General features: G+C 41.0%; 1 protein-coding gene and 1 long non-coding RNA gene across 2 annotated transcripts in view; both read left to right on the top strand.

The window, feature by feature from the left end:
• Window positions 1-19,812, top strand: part of LOC103512163 (collagen alpha-1(III) chain) — a gene marked incomplete at its 5' end in the record, with an annotated part of 21,699 nt that extends 1,887 nt beyond the window's left edge. Inside the window, 13 exons of the mRNA XM_026825724.1 lie at window positions 155-252; window positions 4,686-5,085; window positions 6,294-8,525; window positions 9,263-9,393; window positions 9,868-10,099; window positions 10,694-10,876; window positions 11,709-11,987; window positions 13,919-14,137; window positions 14,808-15,008; window positions 17,069-17,199; window positions 18,185-18,407; window positions 18,985-19,157; window positions 19,459-19,812. Coding sequence (XP_026681525.1) covers window positions 155-252; window positions 4,686-5,085; window positions 6,294-8,525; window positions 9,263-9,393; window positions 9,868-10,099; window positions 10,694-10,876; window positions 11,709-11,987; window positions 13,919-14,137; window positions 14,808-15,008; window positions 17,069-17,199; window positions 18,185-18,407; window positions 18,985-19,157; window positions 19,459-19,812 — 4,856 coding nt within the window. The remainder of the gene's footprint in view (window positions 1-154; window positions 253-4,685; window positions 5,086-6,293; window positions 8,526-9,262; window positions 9,394-9,867; window positions 10,100-10,693; window positions 10,877-11,708; window positions 11,988-13,918; window positions 14,138-14,807; window positions 15,009-17,068; window positions 17,200-18,184; window positions 18,408-18,984; window positions 19,158-19,458) is intronic.
• On the top strand, window positions 2,882-4,181 carry LOC113468637. Its single transcript, XR_003392311.1, has 2 exons — window positions 2,882-3,100; window positions 4,088-4,181. It is a non-coding gene; the product is annotated as an uncharacterized LOC113468637 (long non-coding RNA).
• Window positions 19,813-19,946: the final 134 nt, after the last annotated feature.

Genomic DNA, 19,946 nt, shown 5'->3' with positions numbered 1-19,946 from the left:
TTAAAAAAAAAAAAAAAAAAAAAAAAAAAACTATAGTATTCTTTAGGATAAATTTCGCCTCGGGCGGGAATCGAACTCTCTACCTATCGCTTACAAGACAGGCGTGCACTCAAGATTTTAATACTAATGACTCCGTCTCTTTTCCGTGTTCCAGGAACAATATGCCAGCTGGTCGTGGTAGGGATGACTCTGCAGTTAATCTGGCATGCTCAATACAATACCAAGAACCAATACCAGCCAACCAGGGCAGACGTACCAACCAATCAAGGGAGATGGTTGTGCCTGGAAAAAGATACCAGCCAATGAGGGACGTCGTCGATGTAAGGGACGATGTATCAGCCCAACAAATTGTACTTAGAAAAAGAGTGCAGATATTGTGCTTAGAAACAGAGATTAGAATAGGGATCTACTTAGGTACCTACCAATCAATAAGAAGGGTTTGAAAAATGGTCCAAACTACTCTAAACATTTTTTTGAGCTACCCATAAGAAATTTCATTATTAAATGTCTTTTCTAGAAAGAAGCACAATTTACTAGTAGGTACCTATACCTACCTATTTTCTATTTAGATACCCAAACAATATTATTGTCAGCCTAGCTTTAATTGGTACCTTAAATAATTATTTAAATATACATAATTACTATAGAGAATCAATTAGACCTATTTATTGAATTATTCAAAGGCAATTTTACCCCAAGTTAGATGTCAGGGTAATTGCCTATTGATTTTAGTGCCTATTGATTTTATATTACCTACCTGTATCCTTACACATTATTTAAAAGCATTGTAAGAGGAATAGTAGATAAGATACCTAATAGGTAAATTAAAATAATATACATATATCTAATAATAATTTATTATAAAATCATAATTAAAATAGAAAGTAATAAAAATTACAAAATACTGAAATAAAGGGACTTGTAATAGGTACATAATTATTTAAATGCACCTATTTTAGCAATTGTAGAGACCTATTTTACACATAGGTCTTCAGGGGGTATCACATTTTTTGGCTCTTTCAATATGAATTTCGATTTATACATAACCTATCCTACCTACTGCTTGCAGGTAGGCAGGTAATAGGTCAGTATATTATGACATAGACATTAGACATATTAGATTTGTTATTTAATTGTTTTTTTTTTTTATAGTTTTTTTTTAATTTTATTTATTTTGTATTTTCCCTTTCTTCTGTATTGTGTAACTTTAATATTATTATTACCTATACATAAATAATTACATGGATTTTTTTTTTTTTTTTTAATGAAAATGGACGTGAATATATTTTCCATAAAAAATTGTATCAAATAAAACCTATTATTATCTATTATTACAATATTTTATTTTATTTTTTTATTATCTATAGGTATAGGTAATCTTTTCAAATTTCCTTTTTTTTTGTAGGTAGATAGATAATATTGTGAATAAAATTCAATGCCTCAACTAGGATTGAACCCTCGCTCTCCTATTTAGCAGACGAGCTCTGTGATCAGCCTAGGTAAGGCTTTTCCAGGCTCCACTCAGTCTGGGTGAGATTTGTGAGGAGAAAAGTAGCTTGTCGTTTTTAATCGTTTATTGGAGGTTAAAACCTCCTTTTACACTGGTACTGCCGCCACTGGTCGCTATTAAGTAGTTACAATAGTCCTCACGAGGCTGAATGCACCCCGAAATCCAAGCAAAGAGCCGAAAAAACTTCGACCCTGCTGGGAATCGAACCCGGAAACTCCGGAGTGCAAGCCTAGTGTGATACCCACTAGGTCACGGAAGCTACTTCGTATACGTAAAAAAAAAGTTCTATGGAACACAGGCAAGTAAGTACCTATGTACCTATTTATGGACTGCATAGAAGCATAGAATATGTTTGTATACCTACATACCTACATAGATATCTACTAACTTAATATAGGTAAGTACTAGGTATTCATTAATATGTGAGACAGGTAGACAGGAAATAGCTCAGATAGTTCCTGCATAAGATGACTCGAAAGTTCTGAAACAGATTCTTTTTGTAATAGCCCCATTACGAGTACAACAGTTGCCCTAAAGGGAAATTATTCGAGATAAAACGTGGAACTAACTCCTCACTTGGTTCTTTCAAAATCGGGAGGTGCAAAATTTAGCTAACACAGAGATCTGCGAAATTTCTTGTTAGGTACATAGGTTCTCATTTTCTTTAAATAAATTAATTAATGAATAGCGGGAAAATACCTACCTTCTACAGCTTTGGTGCAAAATTTAGCTAACACAGAGATCTGCGAAATTTCTTGTTAGGTACATAGGTTCTCATTTTCTTTAAATAAATTAATTAATGAACCAATCAGAAAATTTTAGTGGAGACGCCAAAATGTCAGAAACTGTGAAATTGGTGGAGGTGCCAAAAACCAAAAAATCCAAAAATACAATATTGGTGGATGTGTCAAAATACCCAACAAGTCCACACGAGATAAAACTACTCTGCCGCTCTCTAGCAGATATCGTAGACAACTTTTAGAAAAGAAATCGGGTGGAGAAAATAAAATAAAAACCTCTTTAGGGCGGGTTTACATCGTTTCTGTAGATGGATTTTTATTTTTTAAACGATTTTGCTTATTTTTAAATTTAATTTATTTTTAGAGAGTTTTAATTTTTTAAATAAAATTCATTTCATTGAATGCATTAAACTTTTTGAATGAGCTAAATTAAACTCTATCCTCCTCCTTCTACCACGAACTCTACCTACTTTTTCCGGACTGTTAAAAATATGACCTGAGAAATTGAGAATATGACCGAGAGGTTTTTTGGTCAACTGGCAACATCTGTAAAGTAATCGCGCGTGCGCAGTAAAACCTTACGTGGCAGAAATCAGCTGGTTTATCAAATCTAAACAAAAAATACAAAAATATTTCTTTTCGTGCTGAGATTTACGAAACTTTAGGGAAATTTTTTGTTATCTGTAAAAAATAAATCGAGTTTTCCTTTTTATTTTAATTTAAAATTGTTTAAATCATGTTGTGCCTGACTGTTTCTATGTAATCGAAGGTAATCTATTCTTTTTAGAGTGCAGAAAATATTTCCGAATGAATCGGACCTGAATTTTGGCCACAAATCGGCAAGTTCTGAGTAAGTTACACGTCATTCCCGTATGAGTTGTAGGTAATTACGAGGAGTTATTAAAATTTATTACTCAAGTTACTTACTTTATTTTAATGTAATTAATTCGAATGATCCAATCGTAAGGTTCGAATCCTTACAAGTTTCATGATTTAAAATTTATTTATTACTCAAGTTACTTTATTTTAATGTAATTAATTCGAATGATCCAATCGTAAGGTTCGAATCCTTACAAGTTCCCTGAATTTCATAGCAAAAGTATGCAATAATTTAGGTTTGATTCGTACCTGTATTAAGAACGGCAAGTTCTGAGTAAGTTACACGTCATTCCCGTATGAGTTGTAGGTAATTACGAGGAGTTATTAAAATTTATTACTCAAGTTACTTTATTTTAATGTAATTAATTCGAATGATCCAATCGTAAGGTTCGAATCCTTACAAGTTCCATGAATTTCATAGCAAAAGTATGCAACAATTTAGGTTTGATTCGTACCTGTATAGAGGTTGTTAAGAAAGATTAAAGTTATGGGGTTTAAACATACTGATAAGGTGACACACTTCTGTTTACAAAAAATGGGGCATTACATACAAAATAAGGCATTCCCTTTGGAGTATTCCATACCATTTGACAGGGAAATTTGATGCAATTGGTCATAATCCTGTTGTAAAAAGGACCTATTTCCTGTTAAGATAGACTTGATAATAAGGTGACACACTTCTGTTTACAAAAAATGGGGCATTACATACAAAATAAGGCATTCCCTTTGGAGTATTCCATACCATTTGACAGGAAAATTTGATGCAATTGGTCATAATCCTGTTGTAAAAAGGACCTATTTCCTGTTAAGATAGACTTGATACGATTGTAAAGCTGTTCAGAGAGAAGAAGAGCTAGGTAGGTATTATACAAGCAGTTCACCAAACTCTAGTACTCGGTCAGAAGCCTCTGTTTTAAACCACATTAATTGAAAATATATTTACTTATTGAAATTTCAGGAAGTTATTAATCAGGAATGCAGCCATCTTTTATGCCACCACCAACCAATCAACCTCCAGGTGGTAACTTCAACTTTCCTAATGGAGTCCCAAATCAACAAGGTATAGTGCGTCTGCCTTGTAAGCGCTAGGCCGCGGGTTCGATTCCCGCCCGGGGCGGATTTTATCCTGATGAGATAATGTTGGTTCTCATCAGAGGTTTCGAGAGCATCTGGACAAGTCCAATGAGGCTCCATCCCATGTTTCAACAATTTATTGATAGTTTACGATTGTCTATGATGGTCAAGCGGGTTCTTGAACTGATTTGTTGTGATGGCATCTTTTTCATTGTGATGGCATAAGGTAATGTTGTTTTTCACAGAAAGTTGGAAAAAAGTATGTATAAAATAAATTTCTTGTTTCTTACAGAATAAACTACTCATTTCCTTTCATCACAACCAAGTACTTAATAATTCAATGTGAACAAAGATCATTTAGTGACCTAGTTCTTTTCAAATAGGTACCATTCTAACTTTTTTTTTACCTCGGCACTGTTTTCATATTACTTCAAGGAAGTACCTACCATTCTAACTTACAACTTGCTTTCTGTTCAATACAGGGACCTCCAAGCAATATGCCACCGCTCCCCGTGGACCCTATGAAGTTCTCTAACATTGCCCCACCAGTGTCCTCAGGCGTTAACTTCTACGGCAACAACAGTTCCACTCTCAAACAGACGAGTAACTTTCCACCAACAAGTGAACCAAACTCTCTGCTTTCCAATGCTAGTGCTCCGTCTCCACTCCCCTCGAACCTCCTTGGCCATCATCAACAGAACCTGAATGCATATCTTCCACCAAACCAGCAAAACCAATCTGGCAAATCTTCTCCGAACACTGCCTTCGGTCCAAATACAACAGGACCTCTGAATCAATTTCCCCCTGCTCAATCCAACCAAAATGAAGCCCAATCAAAACCGCCCTCTCAGGAACCTCTGGGAGATTTTCAACAACAGTCTGGTCGGAAGTCTGCATCCCCACAACAGCCTGGTCCCAATAAATTCAATGCCTCAACTAGGATTGAACCCTCGCTCTCCTATTTAGCAGACGAGCTCTGTGATCAGCCTAGGTAAGGCTTTTCCAGGCCCCACTCAGACTGGGTGAGATTTGTGAGGAGAAAAGTAGCTTGTCGTTTTTTATCGTTTAACGGAGGGTAAAAACCTCCTTTTACACTGGTACTGCCGCCACTGGTCGCTATTAAGTAGTTACAATAGTCCTCACTAGGCTGAATGCACCCCGAAATCCAAGCAAAAGAGCCGAAAAAACTTCGACCCTGCTGGGAATCGAACCCGTAAACTCCGGAGTGCAAGCCTAGTGTGATACCCACTAGGTCACGGAAGCTACTTCGTATACCTACGTAAAAAAAAAGTTCTATGGAACACAGGCAAGTATTTTACATTCAAAATTCCCGGAGGGACGGACCCAGCTTGTTACTTTGTATTTTAGTAATTAGTAATTACCCATGACTCTCCTATACATGTCATTTTTTTTTTTGGGAAAAAAATCTGCCTCGGGTGAGAATCGAACCCGCGGCCTAGCACTTACAAGGCGGACTCACTACCAACTAAGCTGACTAGGCTGGTTAAAAAAAAAAAAAAGAAGAAAGACAGCCTTTCCAAGAACTAGGTGAAATTAACTGGCCAATATAAAGTAGTTTTCCTTTAATATTATGCTGAGCACGTCAGATATTTTCTTCGTTTCGAAAACTACATACAAAAGATGAGTGTGCCAGCGGGGGATTGGGGATTGTATTAATAATTAAGAACATATTTATCAGGTATTATGTAGGTCTGTGCAAGATTGGTCTTGCCATCCAGAGAGGAAACGCTGCACTGCATGCATCCTGGAGTCTACCGGAGCGAAGGGGAAAAATTTCAGTGATTTGTTGATATATCTCCATTGTTCAGCTTTGGGAGATAATTTTTCACACCAAAATAATATCTACCTACGTCAAAAGTCAATAGATCCGTTCTACTGACATTACGACGCAATGAATTACTCCAGGGAAAAAAGTTTAGCTCTTTTTGTAGAGGGTTTGTCATTTTCTAGATTGTTGAAGACTTCTTAGTTTCTTACCTGGAAAGATAAAAACAATTTTCACCTTCTTTATTTATTCCAATCAAAACCGCCCTCTCAGGAACCTCTGGGAGATTTTCAACAACAGTCTGCTCGGAAGTCTGCATCCCCACAACAGCCTGGTCCCAATGATAACCATGACAACGGATTGAACACTTCTGACCCAAGTCCTCCCGTGCAACGTCCCCCGCAAAGCTTTACCCCCAATCCAAACACTCAGAGACCTCCCAGTGTTCATCAAGAGCCTGATGGTGCACCTGCTCCCAATGTGCAAAGTCCAAATACTTTTAGCAGTTCTGCATTCAAACCAAGCACTGGCGGACCTTTCCAACCTTTGAAACCTTCTCAGCCTTCATTCCCTCCCCAGCAAGGTGACACATCACCTTCGTCTATAAAGTCACCGGGACCTCAGAGAAACTTTCCATCTGGGCCACAAGGATTCCAGCCTTCCCAACCTGGGGGTGAAAACTCATTCCTTCAATCACCATCTCAACCCCAACAGTCACAGAGCTTTAGCAGTCCACCAAAAAGTGAAGCTTTGCCTCCTTCTAATTCAGGAGGTTTTGCACAGATGGGCAGCGGTGATCCCGCATCTTATCCAAATCAAGTTTCAACCCCAGGACCATCATTCAGTAGTCCACCTGGTGCTATTACTTCTTCGTCAATGAGTTTCACCCCATCAAGTGGTCCAAGTCAAGGTGTAAGCTCCCCCGGCTTTCCAACAAGTGCAGGAAATGTGCAGTCCCCCCAACAACCTCCTCAGTCCTCACAAGCAGGAACACAGCCGCCAAGTGGTGGACTGAATGGTCTCCCGTCAGGACTGAGAAGTTCCCCATTAACTGGTCCTCCTTCTGGTTTGAGTGGTCCACCACTGAATGGACCTCCTAGTTTTGGCGGTCCTCAATTCAATAGTCCACCCTCCAGTTTGGGAGGTCCTAATGTTGGAAGTCCCCCACAAAATCGACCTCCATCAAGTTTCGGTGGACCCCAGAGCCCGCCTAGCAGTTTAGTAGGTCCTTTACAGAATGGCCCTCCGTCTACCTTTGGAGGCCCTCCACAAAACAGACCTCCTTCAAGTTTCGGTGGTCCTCAAATAAGCAGCCCGTCTAGCAGTTTAGGAGGTCCTCCACAAAATCTGGGAGGTCCTTTACAAAACGGCCCCCCATCCAGCTTTGGAGGTCCGCCTCAAAGTGGCCCCCCATCTACCTTTGGAAGTCCGCCTCAAAATCGACCCCCTTCAAGTTTTGGCGCTCCTCAAATGAACAACCCGTCTAGCAGTTTAGGAGGTCCTGCACAAAATCTGGGAGGTCCTTTACAAAATGGCCCCCCATCCAGCTTTGGAGGCCCTCCACAAAACAGACCCCCTTCAAGTTTTGGTGGGCCTCAAATAAGCAGCCCATCTAGCAGTTTCGGAGGTCCTGCACAGAATCTAGGAGGGCCATTACAAAATGGCCCCCCTTCAAGCTTTGGAGGCCCATCATCTAGACCTCCGTCAAGCTTTAGTGGTCCACCATCAGGGCTAGGAGGTCCACCTTCGGGACTAGGAGGTCCTACACTAAGCGGCCCCCCGTCCAGTCTTGGAGGGCCCTCTACTTTCGGAGGTGCTCCACAAAGTGGTCCCCCTTCAAGCTTCCCAGGTCCATCGTCGGGGCTAGGTGGTCCACCATCAGGGCTTGGTGGCCCATCGTCGGGATTAGGCGGCCCTCCTGCGGGTCTAGGTGGTCCACCTTCAGGCCTAGGCGGTCCCCCTTCAGGACTTGGTGGTCCACCTTCGGGATTAGGAGGTCCTACCCAGAACGGTCCACCAACGGGGCTTGGAGCTCCACCTAGTTCTTCCTTGAGTGGTCCCCCACTAAGTGGTCCTGGAGTAGGAGGTACCAGACCCAACCTGGGTCGACCCCAGTATGCTCGTCCCCCTCCCCAACAAACATATCCGCAGTCAGGCTTTCCGTCACAGCCTGGACAGCAACCTGGGTTTCCACCACAGCCTACTGGACAACAGCAACCTGGATTTCCACCACAGCCTACTGGACAGTCTGGTTTTCCACCTCAGCCTAGTGGTCTTCAACAGCCTGGCTTTCCACCACAGCCCCAATCCCAGTCGGGATTCCCACCACAGCCCTCTGCACAGCCTGGATTCCCACCACAGCCTTCCGGGCAACCTGGATTCCCTCCAAGTCAGGGACCTGGACAAGGATTTCCTCAGCAAAATTTCCCTCAGCAGCCGGGATTTCCGCCTATGCCTTCACAGCAGAAATTCCCGCCTCAACAGTCCCCGCCCGGATTTCCCCCACAGCCTGGATCAGGCTACCCACAGCAACCAGGTAAGAGAGGTCATTTTGAACCAATTTATAATTTAGAGTAAATATTAAAGGGGTCACCAATTAAAGCTAGATGTGCCCAAGAATTTCATCAGGAATTTGTCCCTTTTATGTGTTGAATATTTTTGACAGATTTCATCAAACTGTAAATGTCCTTTATGTGAGGTCGTTTTTTACCACCGTGGATTGTCTCAAAGTTGAGTCCAATCCGAGGTTGACCTGGGTATTAAGTAAAGGGAAATCCTGGTTTCATCTGAATTCCGAGTGGGTAAAACCGCTGCATAAGTGTCTACCAAGTTACTAAATGTTCCAACTTTCATTAACGTCAAATTGAAATATAGAAGATTCTAATTTGAACCAATTTATAATTTAGAGTAAATATTAAAGGGGTCACCAATTAAAGCTAGATGTGCCCAAGAATTTCATCAGGAATTTGCCCCTTTTTTTTTGACAGAATTCATCAAACTGTAAATGTTAATGTCCTTTATGTGAGGTCGTTCTATGTGAGTAAGTAAATGTCCTTTATGTGAGGTCGTTTTTTACCACCGTGGATTGTCTCAAAGTTGAGTCCAATCCAAGGTTGACCTGGGTATTAAGTAAAGGGAAATCCTGGTTTCATCTGAATTCCGAGATGGTAAAACCGCAGCATAAGTGTCTACCAAGTTACTAAATGTTCCAACTTTCATTAACGTCAAATTGAAACATAGAAGATTCTAGGTATCTGTTTGTTTCTTCTGCAGGATATCCCCAGGGTCCTGGAGGCTATCAACAGCAACAACAGGAGTTCTCGCCTCCCGGTATGCAATATCCTAACACAAGACCCCAACCCACCGCTCAGAAGAAGCTGGACCCCGATAATATGCCAAGCCGAGTAAGTGACACATTCTTTGTTGGACAAACATTTTTTTTTTTGTGCTCTAAGCAACAAGGCCATGTGTGTTAAAGAGGTTTGATAGAGAAAATTGTAACAATGGTTTTCTTCACCGCCGTTTTTTCGTAGCAATGAAACAACTGCTACATTAGACGCATGTGATCTGAGTTAACATGCCCATATCCCGTAGTATGCCTCTCATCAGATGGGCGAGAAAGACACAATACTTCCCATTTAGGTGCTGGGTCAACACGAGAACACCAGAAAGTAACCCGTTGAAATATTTGCAATCGAAGTATTGTCAAAATATCTTGTTGTGTAATGATTGATGCTTTTTCGGATTTCAGATCCAAGTGATGCAGGATGATCGGAAGGACACGAGAACACCAGAAAGTAACCCGTTGAAATATTTGCAATCGAAGTATTGTCAAAATATCTTGTTGTGTAATGATTGATGCTTTTTTCGGATTTCAGATCCAAGTGATGCAGGATGATCGGAAGAGCCGCTCCGGGGAGTTCCGTACGGACCAGCGCGGCGGTCTGCCGCCCCTGGTCACCACACCATTCACTGTCCAAGACCAGGGCAACTGCTCACCTCGCTTCGTTCGATCTACGATGTACTCTGTGCCTACCACGGCGGATCTGATGAAACAAGTGAGCGTACCGTTCGGCCTTGTCATCAGTCCCCTAGCACGCGTAGCTGAAGGTAAGGATTATCTGGTGTGAACATCACACGACTTTATTTCTATTTTGTATGAGCCAGCCTAGTTAGCTTGGTTGGTAGCTCGTCTGACTTGTAAGCATTAGGTCACGGTTTCGCTCTGCCTTTCAAGGTAAGGATTATCTGGTGTGAACATCACACGACTTTATTTCTATTTTGTATGAGCCAGCCTAGTTAGCTTGGTTGGTAGCTCGTCTGCCTTGTAAGCATTAGGTCACGGTTTCGATCTGCCTTTCTCATATCCTGTCTTCCTTCTCTCTTCGATTTCGGGACGATAAGACCTTAGCAGTTACAGTTCCCTCAATTAAACCTTTTTAGGTAGGTACCTATGTACCTATATAAGTTTTTTTTTTTTCTTCGATTTCGGGACGATAAGACCTTAGCAGTTACAGTTCCCTCAATTAAACCTTTTTAGGTAGGTACCTATGTACCTATATAAGTTTAAAAAAAAAAAAATCATTACAGCGTGTTTTAACACTTAAAATGGTCATTCTAAAACATGCTTACATAAATAGCCATACCAAACTAATGAGGTCTTGTTTTTATCTTTTCCTAATAAGGTCTTGTTTATTTTTTCAGGCGAGATGGAGCCTCCAGAGGCCGATTTCTCTCAGTCGGGAGGTCCGGTACGTTGCGGCCGGTGTAAGGCGTACATGGCTCCGTTTATGCAGTTTGTGGATGGAGGTCGCAGGTTCCATTGTCCGATGTGTAAGGCCACGACTGATGTGCCTGAGACGTATTTCGCTCATATGGACGCTCTGGGTGAGTAAAGCCGTAAGCTTGTGGAAGTATTTTGGGTTATATATCCAAGTCAACCGACTGTTTGATATTTTTTTTTTTTTTTTTTTTTAAGCACCATATTAAGTAAATGTTCGTAAAAATGTTGAAAGCTTCTCATTTCAATACAACACTAAAGTGAAGTTAGCAACCATTTTAAATAAAAATATTATCTTTTCGCGCTCTTTCCAACGATATACTATACTCGAAAAGTCGATTTGTGGACTTGGTCTGCTCTGCCTTCACTTATTCTATTCATTTGGGGCTGTCAGATTTTATTTTTTTTTTTTTTACTTTCTATTACCTACTACAGTATAGCGAGCTATACTAGTATTTTTTTTTTATTTTTATTTTTTTGTTTTGTTTTTAATGATTCTTTCACCGAACAATTTGGTAAACATATTTTATTAGCTTCTAGCGCGTGTACACAAAGTTGTCACCAACACACCAACTTATTTAGTTGATCCTTACAAGTTTCTACGATGACAAATAAACTTAAAATTTCAAGTTTCTACGATGACGAATAAACTTAAAATTTCAAGTTTCTACGATGAAAAATAAACTTATTTTTTATTTTTATTTTTTTGTTTTGTTTTTAATGATTCTTTCACCGAACAATTTGGTAAACATATTTTATTAGCTTCTAGCGCGTGTTACACAAAGTTGTCACCAACACACCAACTTATTTAGTTGAACCTTACAAGTTTCTACGATGACAAATAAACTTAAAATTTAAAGTTTCTACGATGACGAATAAGCTTGAAATTTCAAGTTTCTACGATGACGAATAAGCTTGAAATTTCTCTTTGGATTCCAGGTCAACGTATGGACAAGTACCAGCGGCCCGAGCTATGTCTTGGCTCGTACGAGCTTATCGTGTCCGAACAGTACTGTCGCGATTCCAAGTTCCCCAACCCGCCCGCCCTCATATTTATTCTGGACGTATCCTATAGCAACGTCAAATCAGGCCTCGTCCAGCTGTTATGCTCCCGAATGGCGGAAATCTTGGCTGAATTGACCAATGAAAGACTGCGAGTGGGTTTCATCACTTACGCCAGCAGTGTGCACTTCTATAATATTAAGGTAAGGCTTAAGTGTAGGGGCTTAGCCGCTTATACGGATGGGATATTTTACTTTCTATTACCACACTATGGCGAAGCTATACTAGTAATGAAAGCATTGCAATCGGTCCAAATTTTCAAAATGGGGAAATGGGTGGAAAATTGGAAATATCTAGCTGTTATGCTCCCGAATGGCGGAAATCTTGGCTGAATTGACCAATGAGAGACTGCGAGTGGGTTTCATCACTTACGCCAGCAGTGTACACTTTTATAATATTAAGGTAAGGCTTAAGTGTAGGGGCTTAGCCGCTTATACGGATGGGATATTTTACTTTCTATTACCACAGTATGGCGAAGCTATACTAGTAATGAAAGCATTGCAATCGGTCCAAATTTTCAAAATGGGGAAATTGGTGGAAAATCGGAAATATCTGATTTTTTTTTTTCTTCTTCTTTTGTTTAATCGGAAATTCAATCTTCTAACTTGTTTTTACTAGGTCGATTGACCTAAAATTTGGTAGACGAGCTTCGCCACGGAAAATTGATCATAACTAGAGGTCGTTTTAGATTTCCGCAATATCCTCTCGTATTGCACATTGAAAACATAACTTAGAGGAATATCCCCTACCAAATTTCAGCTTTCCAAGTGTTGGGGTTCTCGGGATAGAGGTATCAGTGTGTGAATTAATCTCACTTTTGTGTGTAATAGTAAAAAGTCTTCTTGGCTCTACTCTAGTTTGTTCTATTGTATGTCATTCTATTTTAATATATTTACTATATTTTACTCCTTAGAGCTCCCATGGCGTAGTCACTGCGCTCGCCTTGCACGCGGGAGACCCGGGTTCGATTCCCGGCGGGTCAAGAAATTTGTATCATCCAAATGATTGATTCCGTGACTGGCTGTTGCGGGGCCCACTCAGCCTCGTGAGGAAAATGAGTAGCAATGACATATAAATGCGCATAGCGACCGGTGCCAGAGCCAGCATGGTAGGTAAACATTGGATTTTAGGATTATTGAGATATTGGGAAAATCCTACAATGCTGCAGTGAGCACCAAAGTTGTGACATAATAACACAAACTGCATTTACATTAGGTCTAATATCTACTTTTGATTCACATTCTTCACGTTTAAAATTACCTTAATGTTCTACCTGCCTTGGTGGTGTAGTGGTCAAGACGCTCGCCTGTTAAACAGAAGGGCGTGGGTTCGATCCCAGCCGAGACATGGAATTTTATCTTTTCACTCCTATGCAACAGTCTAGTTAGCTTGGAGGGTAGCACGTCTGCAAGCGCTAGATTGCGGGTTCGATTCCCATTTTATGCTAAAAAGTTTAGGTTCCTTTTCGGAAGGATTGGCTCTCTCCTTTCCTGTCTTCCTTCTCTCTTTGCTTTGAAAACGATAAGACCTTAGCAGTTACAGTTCCCTCTATACAGAGGGAACATAAACCTCTCTTTTTTAAATGTAATTTTCATTAAAAAAAAAGGTTTGACAGAGGGAACTTTAACTGCTATGGTCTTATCGTCCCGAAATCGAAGAGAGAAGGAAGACAGGATAGGAGAAAGCCAGCCGTTCCGAGAACGAACATTATCCCATCAGGATAAAATCCGCCCCGGGCGGGAATCGATTGGTGATTATGATTTTGATTTTACAAAAGGATACAAAGGATCGTGCAATACAAAGTAGATTGAATCCTTGGAAACATTGCGAGCTAGCAACCTCTGTGGTGTAGTGGTTATCACGGTGGACTTTGAATCTTTAGGTTGGTCTAAAGTCAAGTCATAAAATTCAGCGTAGTGAGCGTAGTGTATTAAGCGGGGAACGACATTTGTGACAAGCATTTGTGCTCAACACAATAAAAATAATTCCTTCTTTTTTTACTCCTAAATTAAATAAATAATCAATTATTGAAAAAAATAAATTAATCAAACACTAATTAAATCCAAAATTATTTTCTTGCGCCGCAGGTAAACTTCTCGTGTTCAACTCCTCGCTCCCGATTTACGAGGCCCCGGGCAAACTGGCCCACCGGGACGATCGGAAAATGCTCGGCACAGACAAAGAGAAAACCGTACTGGCGCCCCAGAACACAACGTATAACTCTTTGGCGCAGGACTGTGTGAATAGCGGCGTCTCGGTGGACTTGTTCGTGTTCAACAACGCCTATGTGGACTTGGCGACCATAGGTGAGTCAAAGGGTTAAGGGTTGGGAGAATTTTGATGAATGGATTTTTGAGGGTCTTTCAAATATTAGAAGGTCAGCTCCCATGGCATAGTGGTCACTGCGCTCGCCTTGCACGCGGGAGACCCGGGTTCGATTCCCGGCGGGGTCAAATTTTATGACTAGTGAAATTTTTATTTTAAAAGAGCAGTTGCGCTTACTTGGATGAGGTTTCTAAGACAAAGGGCAGAAAAAATGAGGAACTAGGAAATTTTTCTTTTTCGTCTACGACTTCTAGATCCGGAGATAAATCGATTTAAAAAATACCGGTAAACCTTGGACTTTGACGTCACGGCATACGCTCCCGTACGCGATGACGTCATAATTCATGACCCTTGCTTCGTTTGTTTGTGCGCGTGCGTTTCTGCGCATTTTGACGTGAAATCTGACGTCACAACTCTTTGAATTTTTTCATTAGAACGGCAGTTAAAAATTGAATTTTCGACCTTCTAAAGTTACTTTTTCGGAGTTTTGAACTCATATTTGGATTTTTCACAATTTTTTACATAGGAACCGACCATTTATTAATAATTTTTACCCATTTGCAACTGCTCCATTGGCTAAATAAATTAATAAATATATCATCTGTTTCTATGCTTTACCGTTTAATACCGTCCTGTTTCTTCGTTTCTCAGGGCAAGTGGCTCGACTCACAGGAGGTCAGATTTACAAGTATACCTACTTCCAAGCCAACGTGGACGGAGACCGACTCATAGACGATGTGAGACGAAACATGAGTCGACCCACAGCTTATGACGCGGTGATGCGAGTGCGGACCAGCACCGGGATTCGACCCACGGACTTCTACGGACATATGTTCATGTCCAACACCACAGGTAATTAAGGACTCAGTGATGGAATTCAGAAACAGGACCTCTATTTGGAATTGTGGACTTTGTTACAAATGCGAAACTTGACAAATTATGTAAGTACCTATTTTTTTACCCAGCCTTCCAATATTTTGCGACAATACCAATGCTGCAAAAGTCCATAATACGGGATGGGCATGCTACGATACAGACCACACGAGTCTAATATAGCAGTTGTTTCAATGCTTTGAAATAAAACGGGGGTGAAACTCTCATCTTTCATTTTATTTTCTTCCTATATGCTTTAGAAACTTTTTTTTTATGTTTGATAGGAGAACTGTAAAAATGGAGGTCTTACGATCCCGAAATCGAAGAGAGAAGGAAGACAGGATAGGAGGATGGCTGTTGCGGGGCCCACTCAGCCTCGTGAGGAAAATGAGTAGTTATGACATATAAATGCGCATAGCGACCGGTCCCAGCATGGTAGGCAAACATTGGATCAAAATCTCAAATAAAGGATAAAATTCCATGCCTCGGCTGGGATCGAACCCACGCCCTCCTGTTTACCAGGCGAGCGTCTTGACCACTACGCTGCCGAGGCAGGATAAGAAAGCCAGCCGTTCCGAGAACGAACCTTATCCGTGCCTTGTAAGCACTAGGCCGTTAAGACTGTCAGTTTAGAACAAGTTGTTCCATTATACCAACAGTTTAATAGAGCGCAATGTCAACATTAGAGAGTTTTTGAACTGCACACTTACGTGACGATAATTGAAACGTAAGACGTAAGTTGACCAAAACTCGTTTCTGCACATGCGCAGAAACGTGTTTTCGTCAAGTAACATTAAAGAATTCAGTTAATGGGACGTTAATTTTGGTTGCAAAAACTCCCTATTTGTATGATTAAGGTCGAGTTTTACCACCGTTGATTGTCTCAGGAAGTCAGGATTGAGTTCAATCTAATAGGTACCTTACATGATCATTAGTAATGTCATTACTAATGATGGAATTCCGGATTTTCTGAATTTTCATCATCATTACTTGGAAATAATGACATTTCTAATGATTGTGTAAGGTACCTACACATTGACATTTTTTTTCCCTTTTTTTTTTTTTTTTTTTTTTTTTTTTTGAGGTTTTACATTAGTGGTTTCACATTGCCAATGGAGATAGTTCGGAAAAATTGTAATTTCGGACAAAGAAAGAAATTAATTTAATGAGACATAGGTTTTGCCAGTTACCTAACTATTTTGTTCGTTAAATTAATTTTGTATGCAAAAAAAAAATCATGTTTAGTGCGAGATGAAAAGAGAATTATTTTTACTGAATTTGATTAATGTGTAAAATTGGATCTGAATAGGTGTTAATATCAGGAGTACATAGATAAGAGAATAGATGCTGTTTACTAGGAATTAATCATTGGGTAATTTTCCTTGAGGATCATCGAAGTCATGGACTACGATGGTAAGTTGTTCAAGAGGACGTGGGTTCAATCCTAAACGAGGCATGAACTTTTGTACCCAATATATTCCCGTCCGTGGCACAAGCTTTGCTTTTACAGATGGGTATATCATCTATATGAATTTTCATGTTCTGTTGTTATGTTGAAATATTAATAAATGGAAACTTGATAAATAAATGATAAATTTGAGCACAGAAAGTAGTGGTCTACTGCTGTAGTAAATGGACATTTCAGTCTTATGCAAACAGTATAAATGAGCACCATTCTTTAGGGAGGGAGAGAAAGATTGAGATCGAGACTATCATTCTTAATATTGTGTACGAAAAGGTTTGATAGAGGGAACTGTAACTGCTAAGGTCTTATCGTCCCGAAAGCGAAGAGAGACGGAAGGCAGGATAGAAGAAAGATAGCCATTCCGAGTACGAATCTTATCTGTTTAGGATAAAATCTGCCCCGGGCAGGAATACAACTCGCGACCTAGCGCTTACAAGGTAGAAGCTGGCAACTTGTCACTTTTCACTCAGTAAATTTCCTTTTTCGGCGCGAACGACCTACTGTCCGTAGTGTTAAATCGCCTAGACGGGAAAAAAAAAATCCTTTTTGACAATATTCTCTTTTCCGCCCCCAGGTCGAAACAGGCGGAAAATAGCGGACAAGGAGATCTTGTACCCGTTTGCTCTGTCCATGTTTGGCGACAAACTGTATTGGACAGATTGGAAGACCTGGTCTATTCATGTGTTTGACAAACGGGCCAATCAGGTAAAGTTTTTTATCTACTTTCGAGGAAAAAAATTGTTCCAAGGGCATGTTAAGACCCTTGACAAATGGCAGGCACAGAATGAATCATTTGCGCGCAAGGCGAGTGTAGTGACCACTACGCCATTGGAGCTGATGACTAGAGTTTTTCTCTATGGAGCAGCCCCAAAGAAGGTGCAGTTTTCCTTCGCCTTGACACAGTTTGACGGACGTGGTAGTCAAAGACGTTAGCAACAACAACAACACGACAAACTGTATTGGACAGATTGGAAGACCTGGTCTATTCATGTGTTTGACAAACGGGCCAATCAGGTAAAGTTTTTAATCTGCTTTCAAGGAAAAAAAAATGCCCCAAGGGCAAGTTGAGACCCTTGACAAATGGCAGGCACAGAATGAATCATTTGCGTGCAAGGCGAGTGTAGTGACCACTACGCCATTGGAGCTGATGACTAGAGTTTTTCTCTATGGAGCAGCCCCAAAGAAGCTGCAGTTTTCCTTCGCCTTGACACAGTTTGACGGACGTGGTAGTCAAAGACGTTAACAACAACAACAAACAACACCAACAACAACAACAACAACAACAACAACAACAACAACACCAACACCAACACCAACAACAACACCAACACCAACACCAACAACAACAACAACAACACCAACACCAACAACAACAACAACACCAACAACAACAACAACAACAAGCTGTTGCGGGGCCCACTCAGCCTCGTGAGGAAAATGAGTAGCAATGACATATAAATGCGCATAGCGACCGGTGCCAGAGCCAGAATGGTAGGTACTCAGCCTCGTGAGGAAAATGAGTAGCTATGACATAGAAATAAATGCGCATAGCGACCGGTGCCAGCATGGTAGGTAAACATGGGATTTTAGGATTATTGAGATATTGGGAAAATCCTACAATGCTGCAGTGAGCACCAAAGTTGTGACATAATAACACAACGAAACTGCATTTACATATTTTACTCCTTAGGCCAGTCTTGTCAAGCCAGAACTCCTAGAGGTGACAGACGTTCACGAAATGTTCATGCCCCTATTGGACGGATTTCTAGGCACGGTCCAAGAGGCCGGGGCCGCTATTGAGAGCCTCATGGAGCAGATTCCGGCCCTGTTCCAGGACACAAGGGAAACGGAGACCCTTCTCCTGCCCGCCATTCAGGCAGGCATGGAGGCCCTGAAGGCGAATGATACCACTGGTAAGTGGGACTTTTCCTGGTCACACTTCCTTCCCTCCTCCTCCTTCTCCTCCTTCCCCTAAGAAAACTACTTTATTATTATTATTATTTTAAGAGGTTTGACAGAGGGAACTGTAACTGCTATGGTCTTATTTTCCCGAAATCGAAGAGAGAAGGAAGACAGGATAGGAGAAAGCCAGCCGTTCCGAGAACGAACATTATCCCATCAGGATAAAATCCGCCCCGGGCGGGAATCGATTGGTGATTATGATTTTGATTTTACAAAAGGATACAAAGGATCGTGCAATACAAAGTAGATTGAATCCTTGGAAACATTGCGAGCTAGCAACCTCTGTGGTGTAGTGGTTATCACGGTGGACTTTGAATCTTTAGGTTGGTCTAAAGTCAAGTCATAAAATTCAGCGTAGTGAGCGTAGTGTATTAAGCGGGGAACGACATTTGTGACAAGCATTTGTGCTCAACACAATAAAAATAATTCCTTCTTTTTTTACTCCTAAATTAAATAAATAATCAATTATTGAAAAAAATAAATTAATCAAACACTAATTAAATCCAAAATTATTTTCTTGCGCCGCAGGTAAACTTCTCGTGTTCAACTCCTCGCTCCCGATTTACGAGGCCCCGGGCAAACTGGCCCACCGGGACGATCGGAAAATGCTCGGCACAGACAAAGAGAAAACCGTACTGGCGCCCCAGAACACAACGTATAACTCTTTGGCGCAGGACTGTGTGAATAGCGGCGTGTATCATGCAAATGATTGATTCCGTGACTGGCTGTTGCGGGGCCCACTCAGCCTCGTGAGGAAAATGAGTAGTTATGAGGTTATGACATATAAATGCGCATAGCGACCGGTCTCGCCTACGGGAGCGTATGCCGTGACGTCAAAGTTTACGATTTACCGGTATTTTTTAAATCGATTTATCTCGGTATCTAGAAGTCGTAAAAAAATCCGTTGGTCCTCATTTTTCGTGCTCTATGACTTTGAAACATCACCCAAGTAAGCGCAACTGATCTATTGTCGGAATAAAAATCCCCTGCATTGTAGGTTAGGCTCCGAAAATTTGGAGCACCCCTCCCCTGGATACGGTCCTCATCACAACCTTATTCTTCTTTCCTCCAGGGGTTCGCAAAGTGCGCGTCCACAATCTGTCCCTCAACTGCACGGCCCAGATGGCCGACATCTACCGCTTTTGTGAACTCGACACGCTGATGAACTTCTTCGCCAAACAGTGCGCGACCAAAATAACGGACACGACGCCGCGCGCCCTGCGCGACGCGCTGGTAACGAAGACGGCCACTATTTTGTCTACCTACCGGAAAAATTGCGCCTCGCCTGGGTCGAGTTTGGGCCAGCTGATTCTGCCGGAGTGTCTCAAACTGTTGCCCCTCTATGTGAACCCGTGACGTCAAACTTCACGATTTACCGGTATTTTTTAAATCGATTTATCTCGGTATCTAGAAGTTGTAGAAGAAAAAGAAAAATTCCATTGGTCGTCATTTTTTTTGCTCTAGTATACAAGAATATTCTATTCTTGTAT

This window comes from Diaphorina citri, unplaced genomic scaffold (assembly GCF_000475195.1).
Source record: "Diaphorina citri unplaced genomic scaffold, Diaci psyllid genome assembly version 1.1 scaffold799, whole genome shotgun sequence".
In the NCBI taxonomy this organism is placed as follows: Eukaryota; Metazoa; Arthropoda; class Insecta; order Hemiptera; family Psyllidae; genus Diaphorina; species Diaphorina citri.
This window is presented reverse-complemented; position numbering and strand designations above follow the sequence as displayed.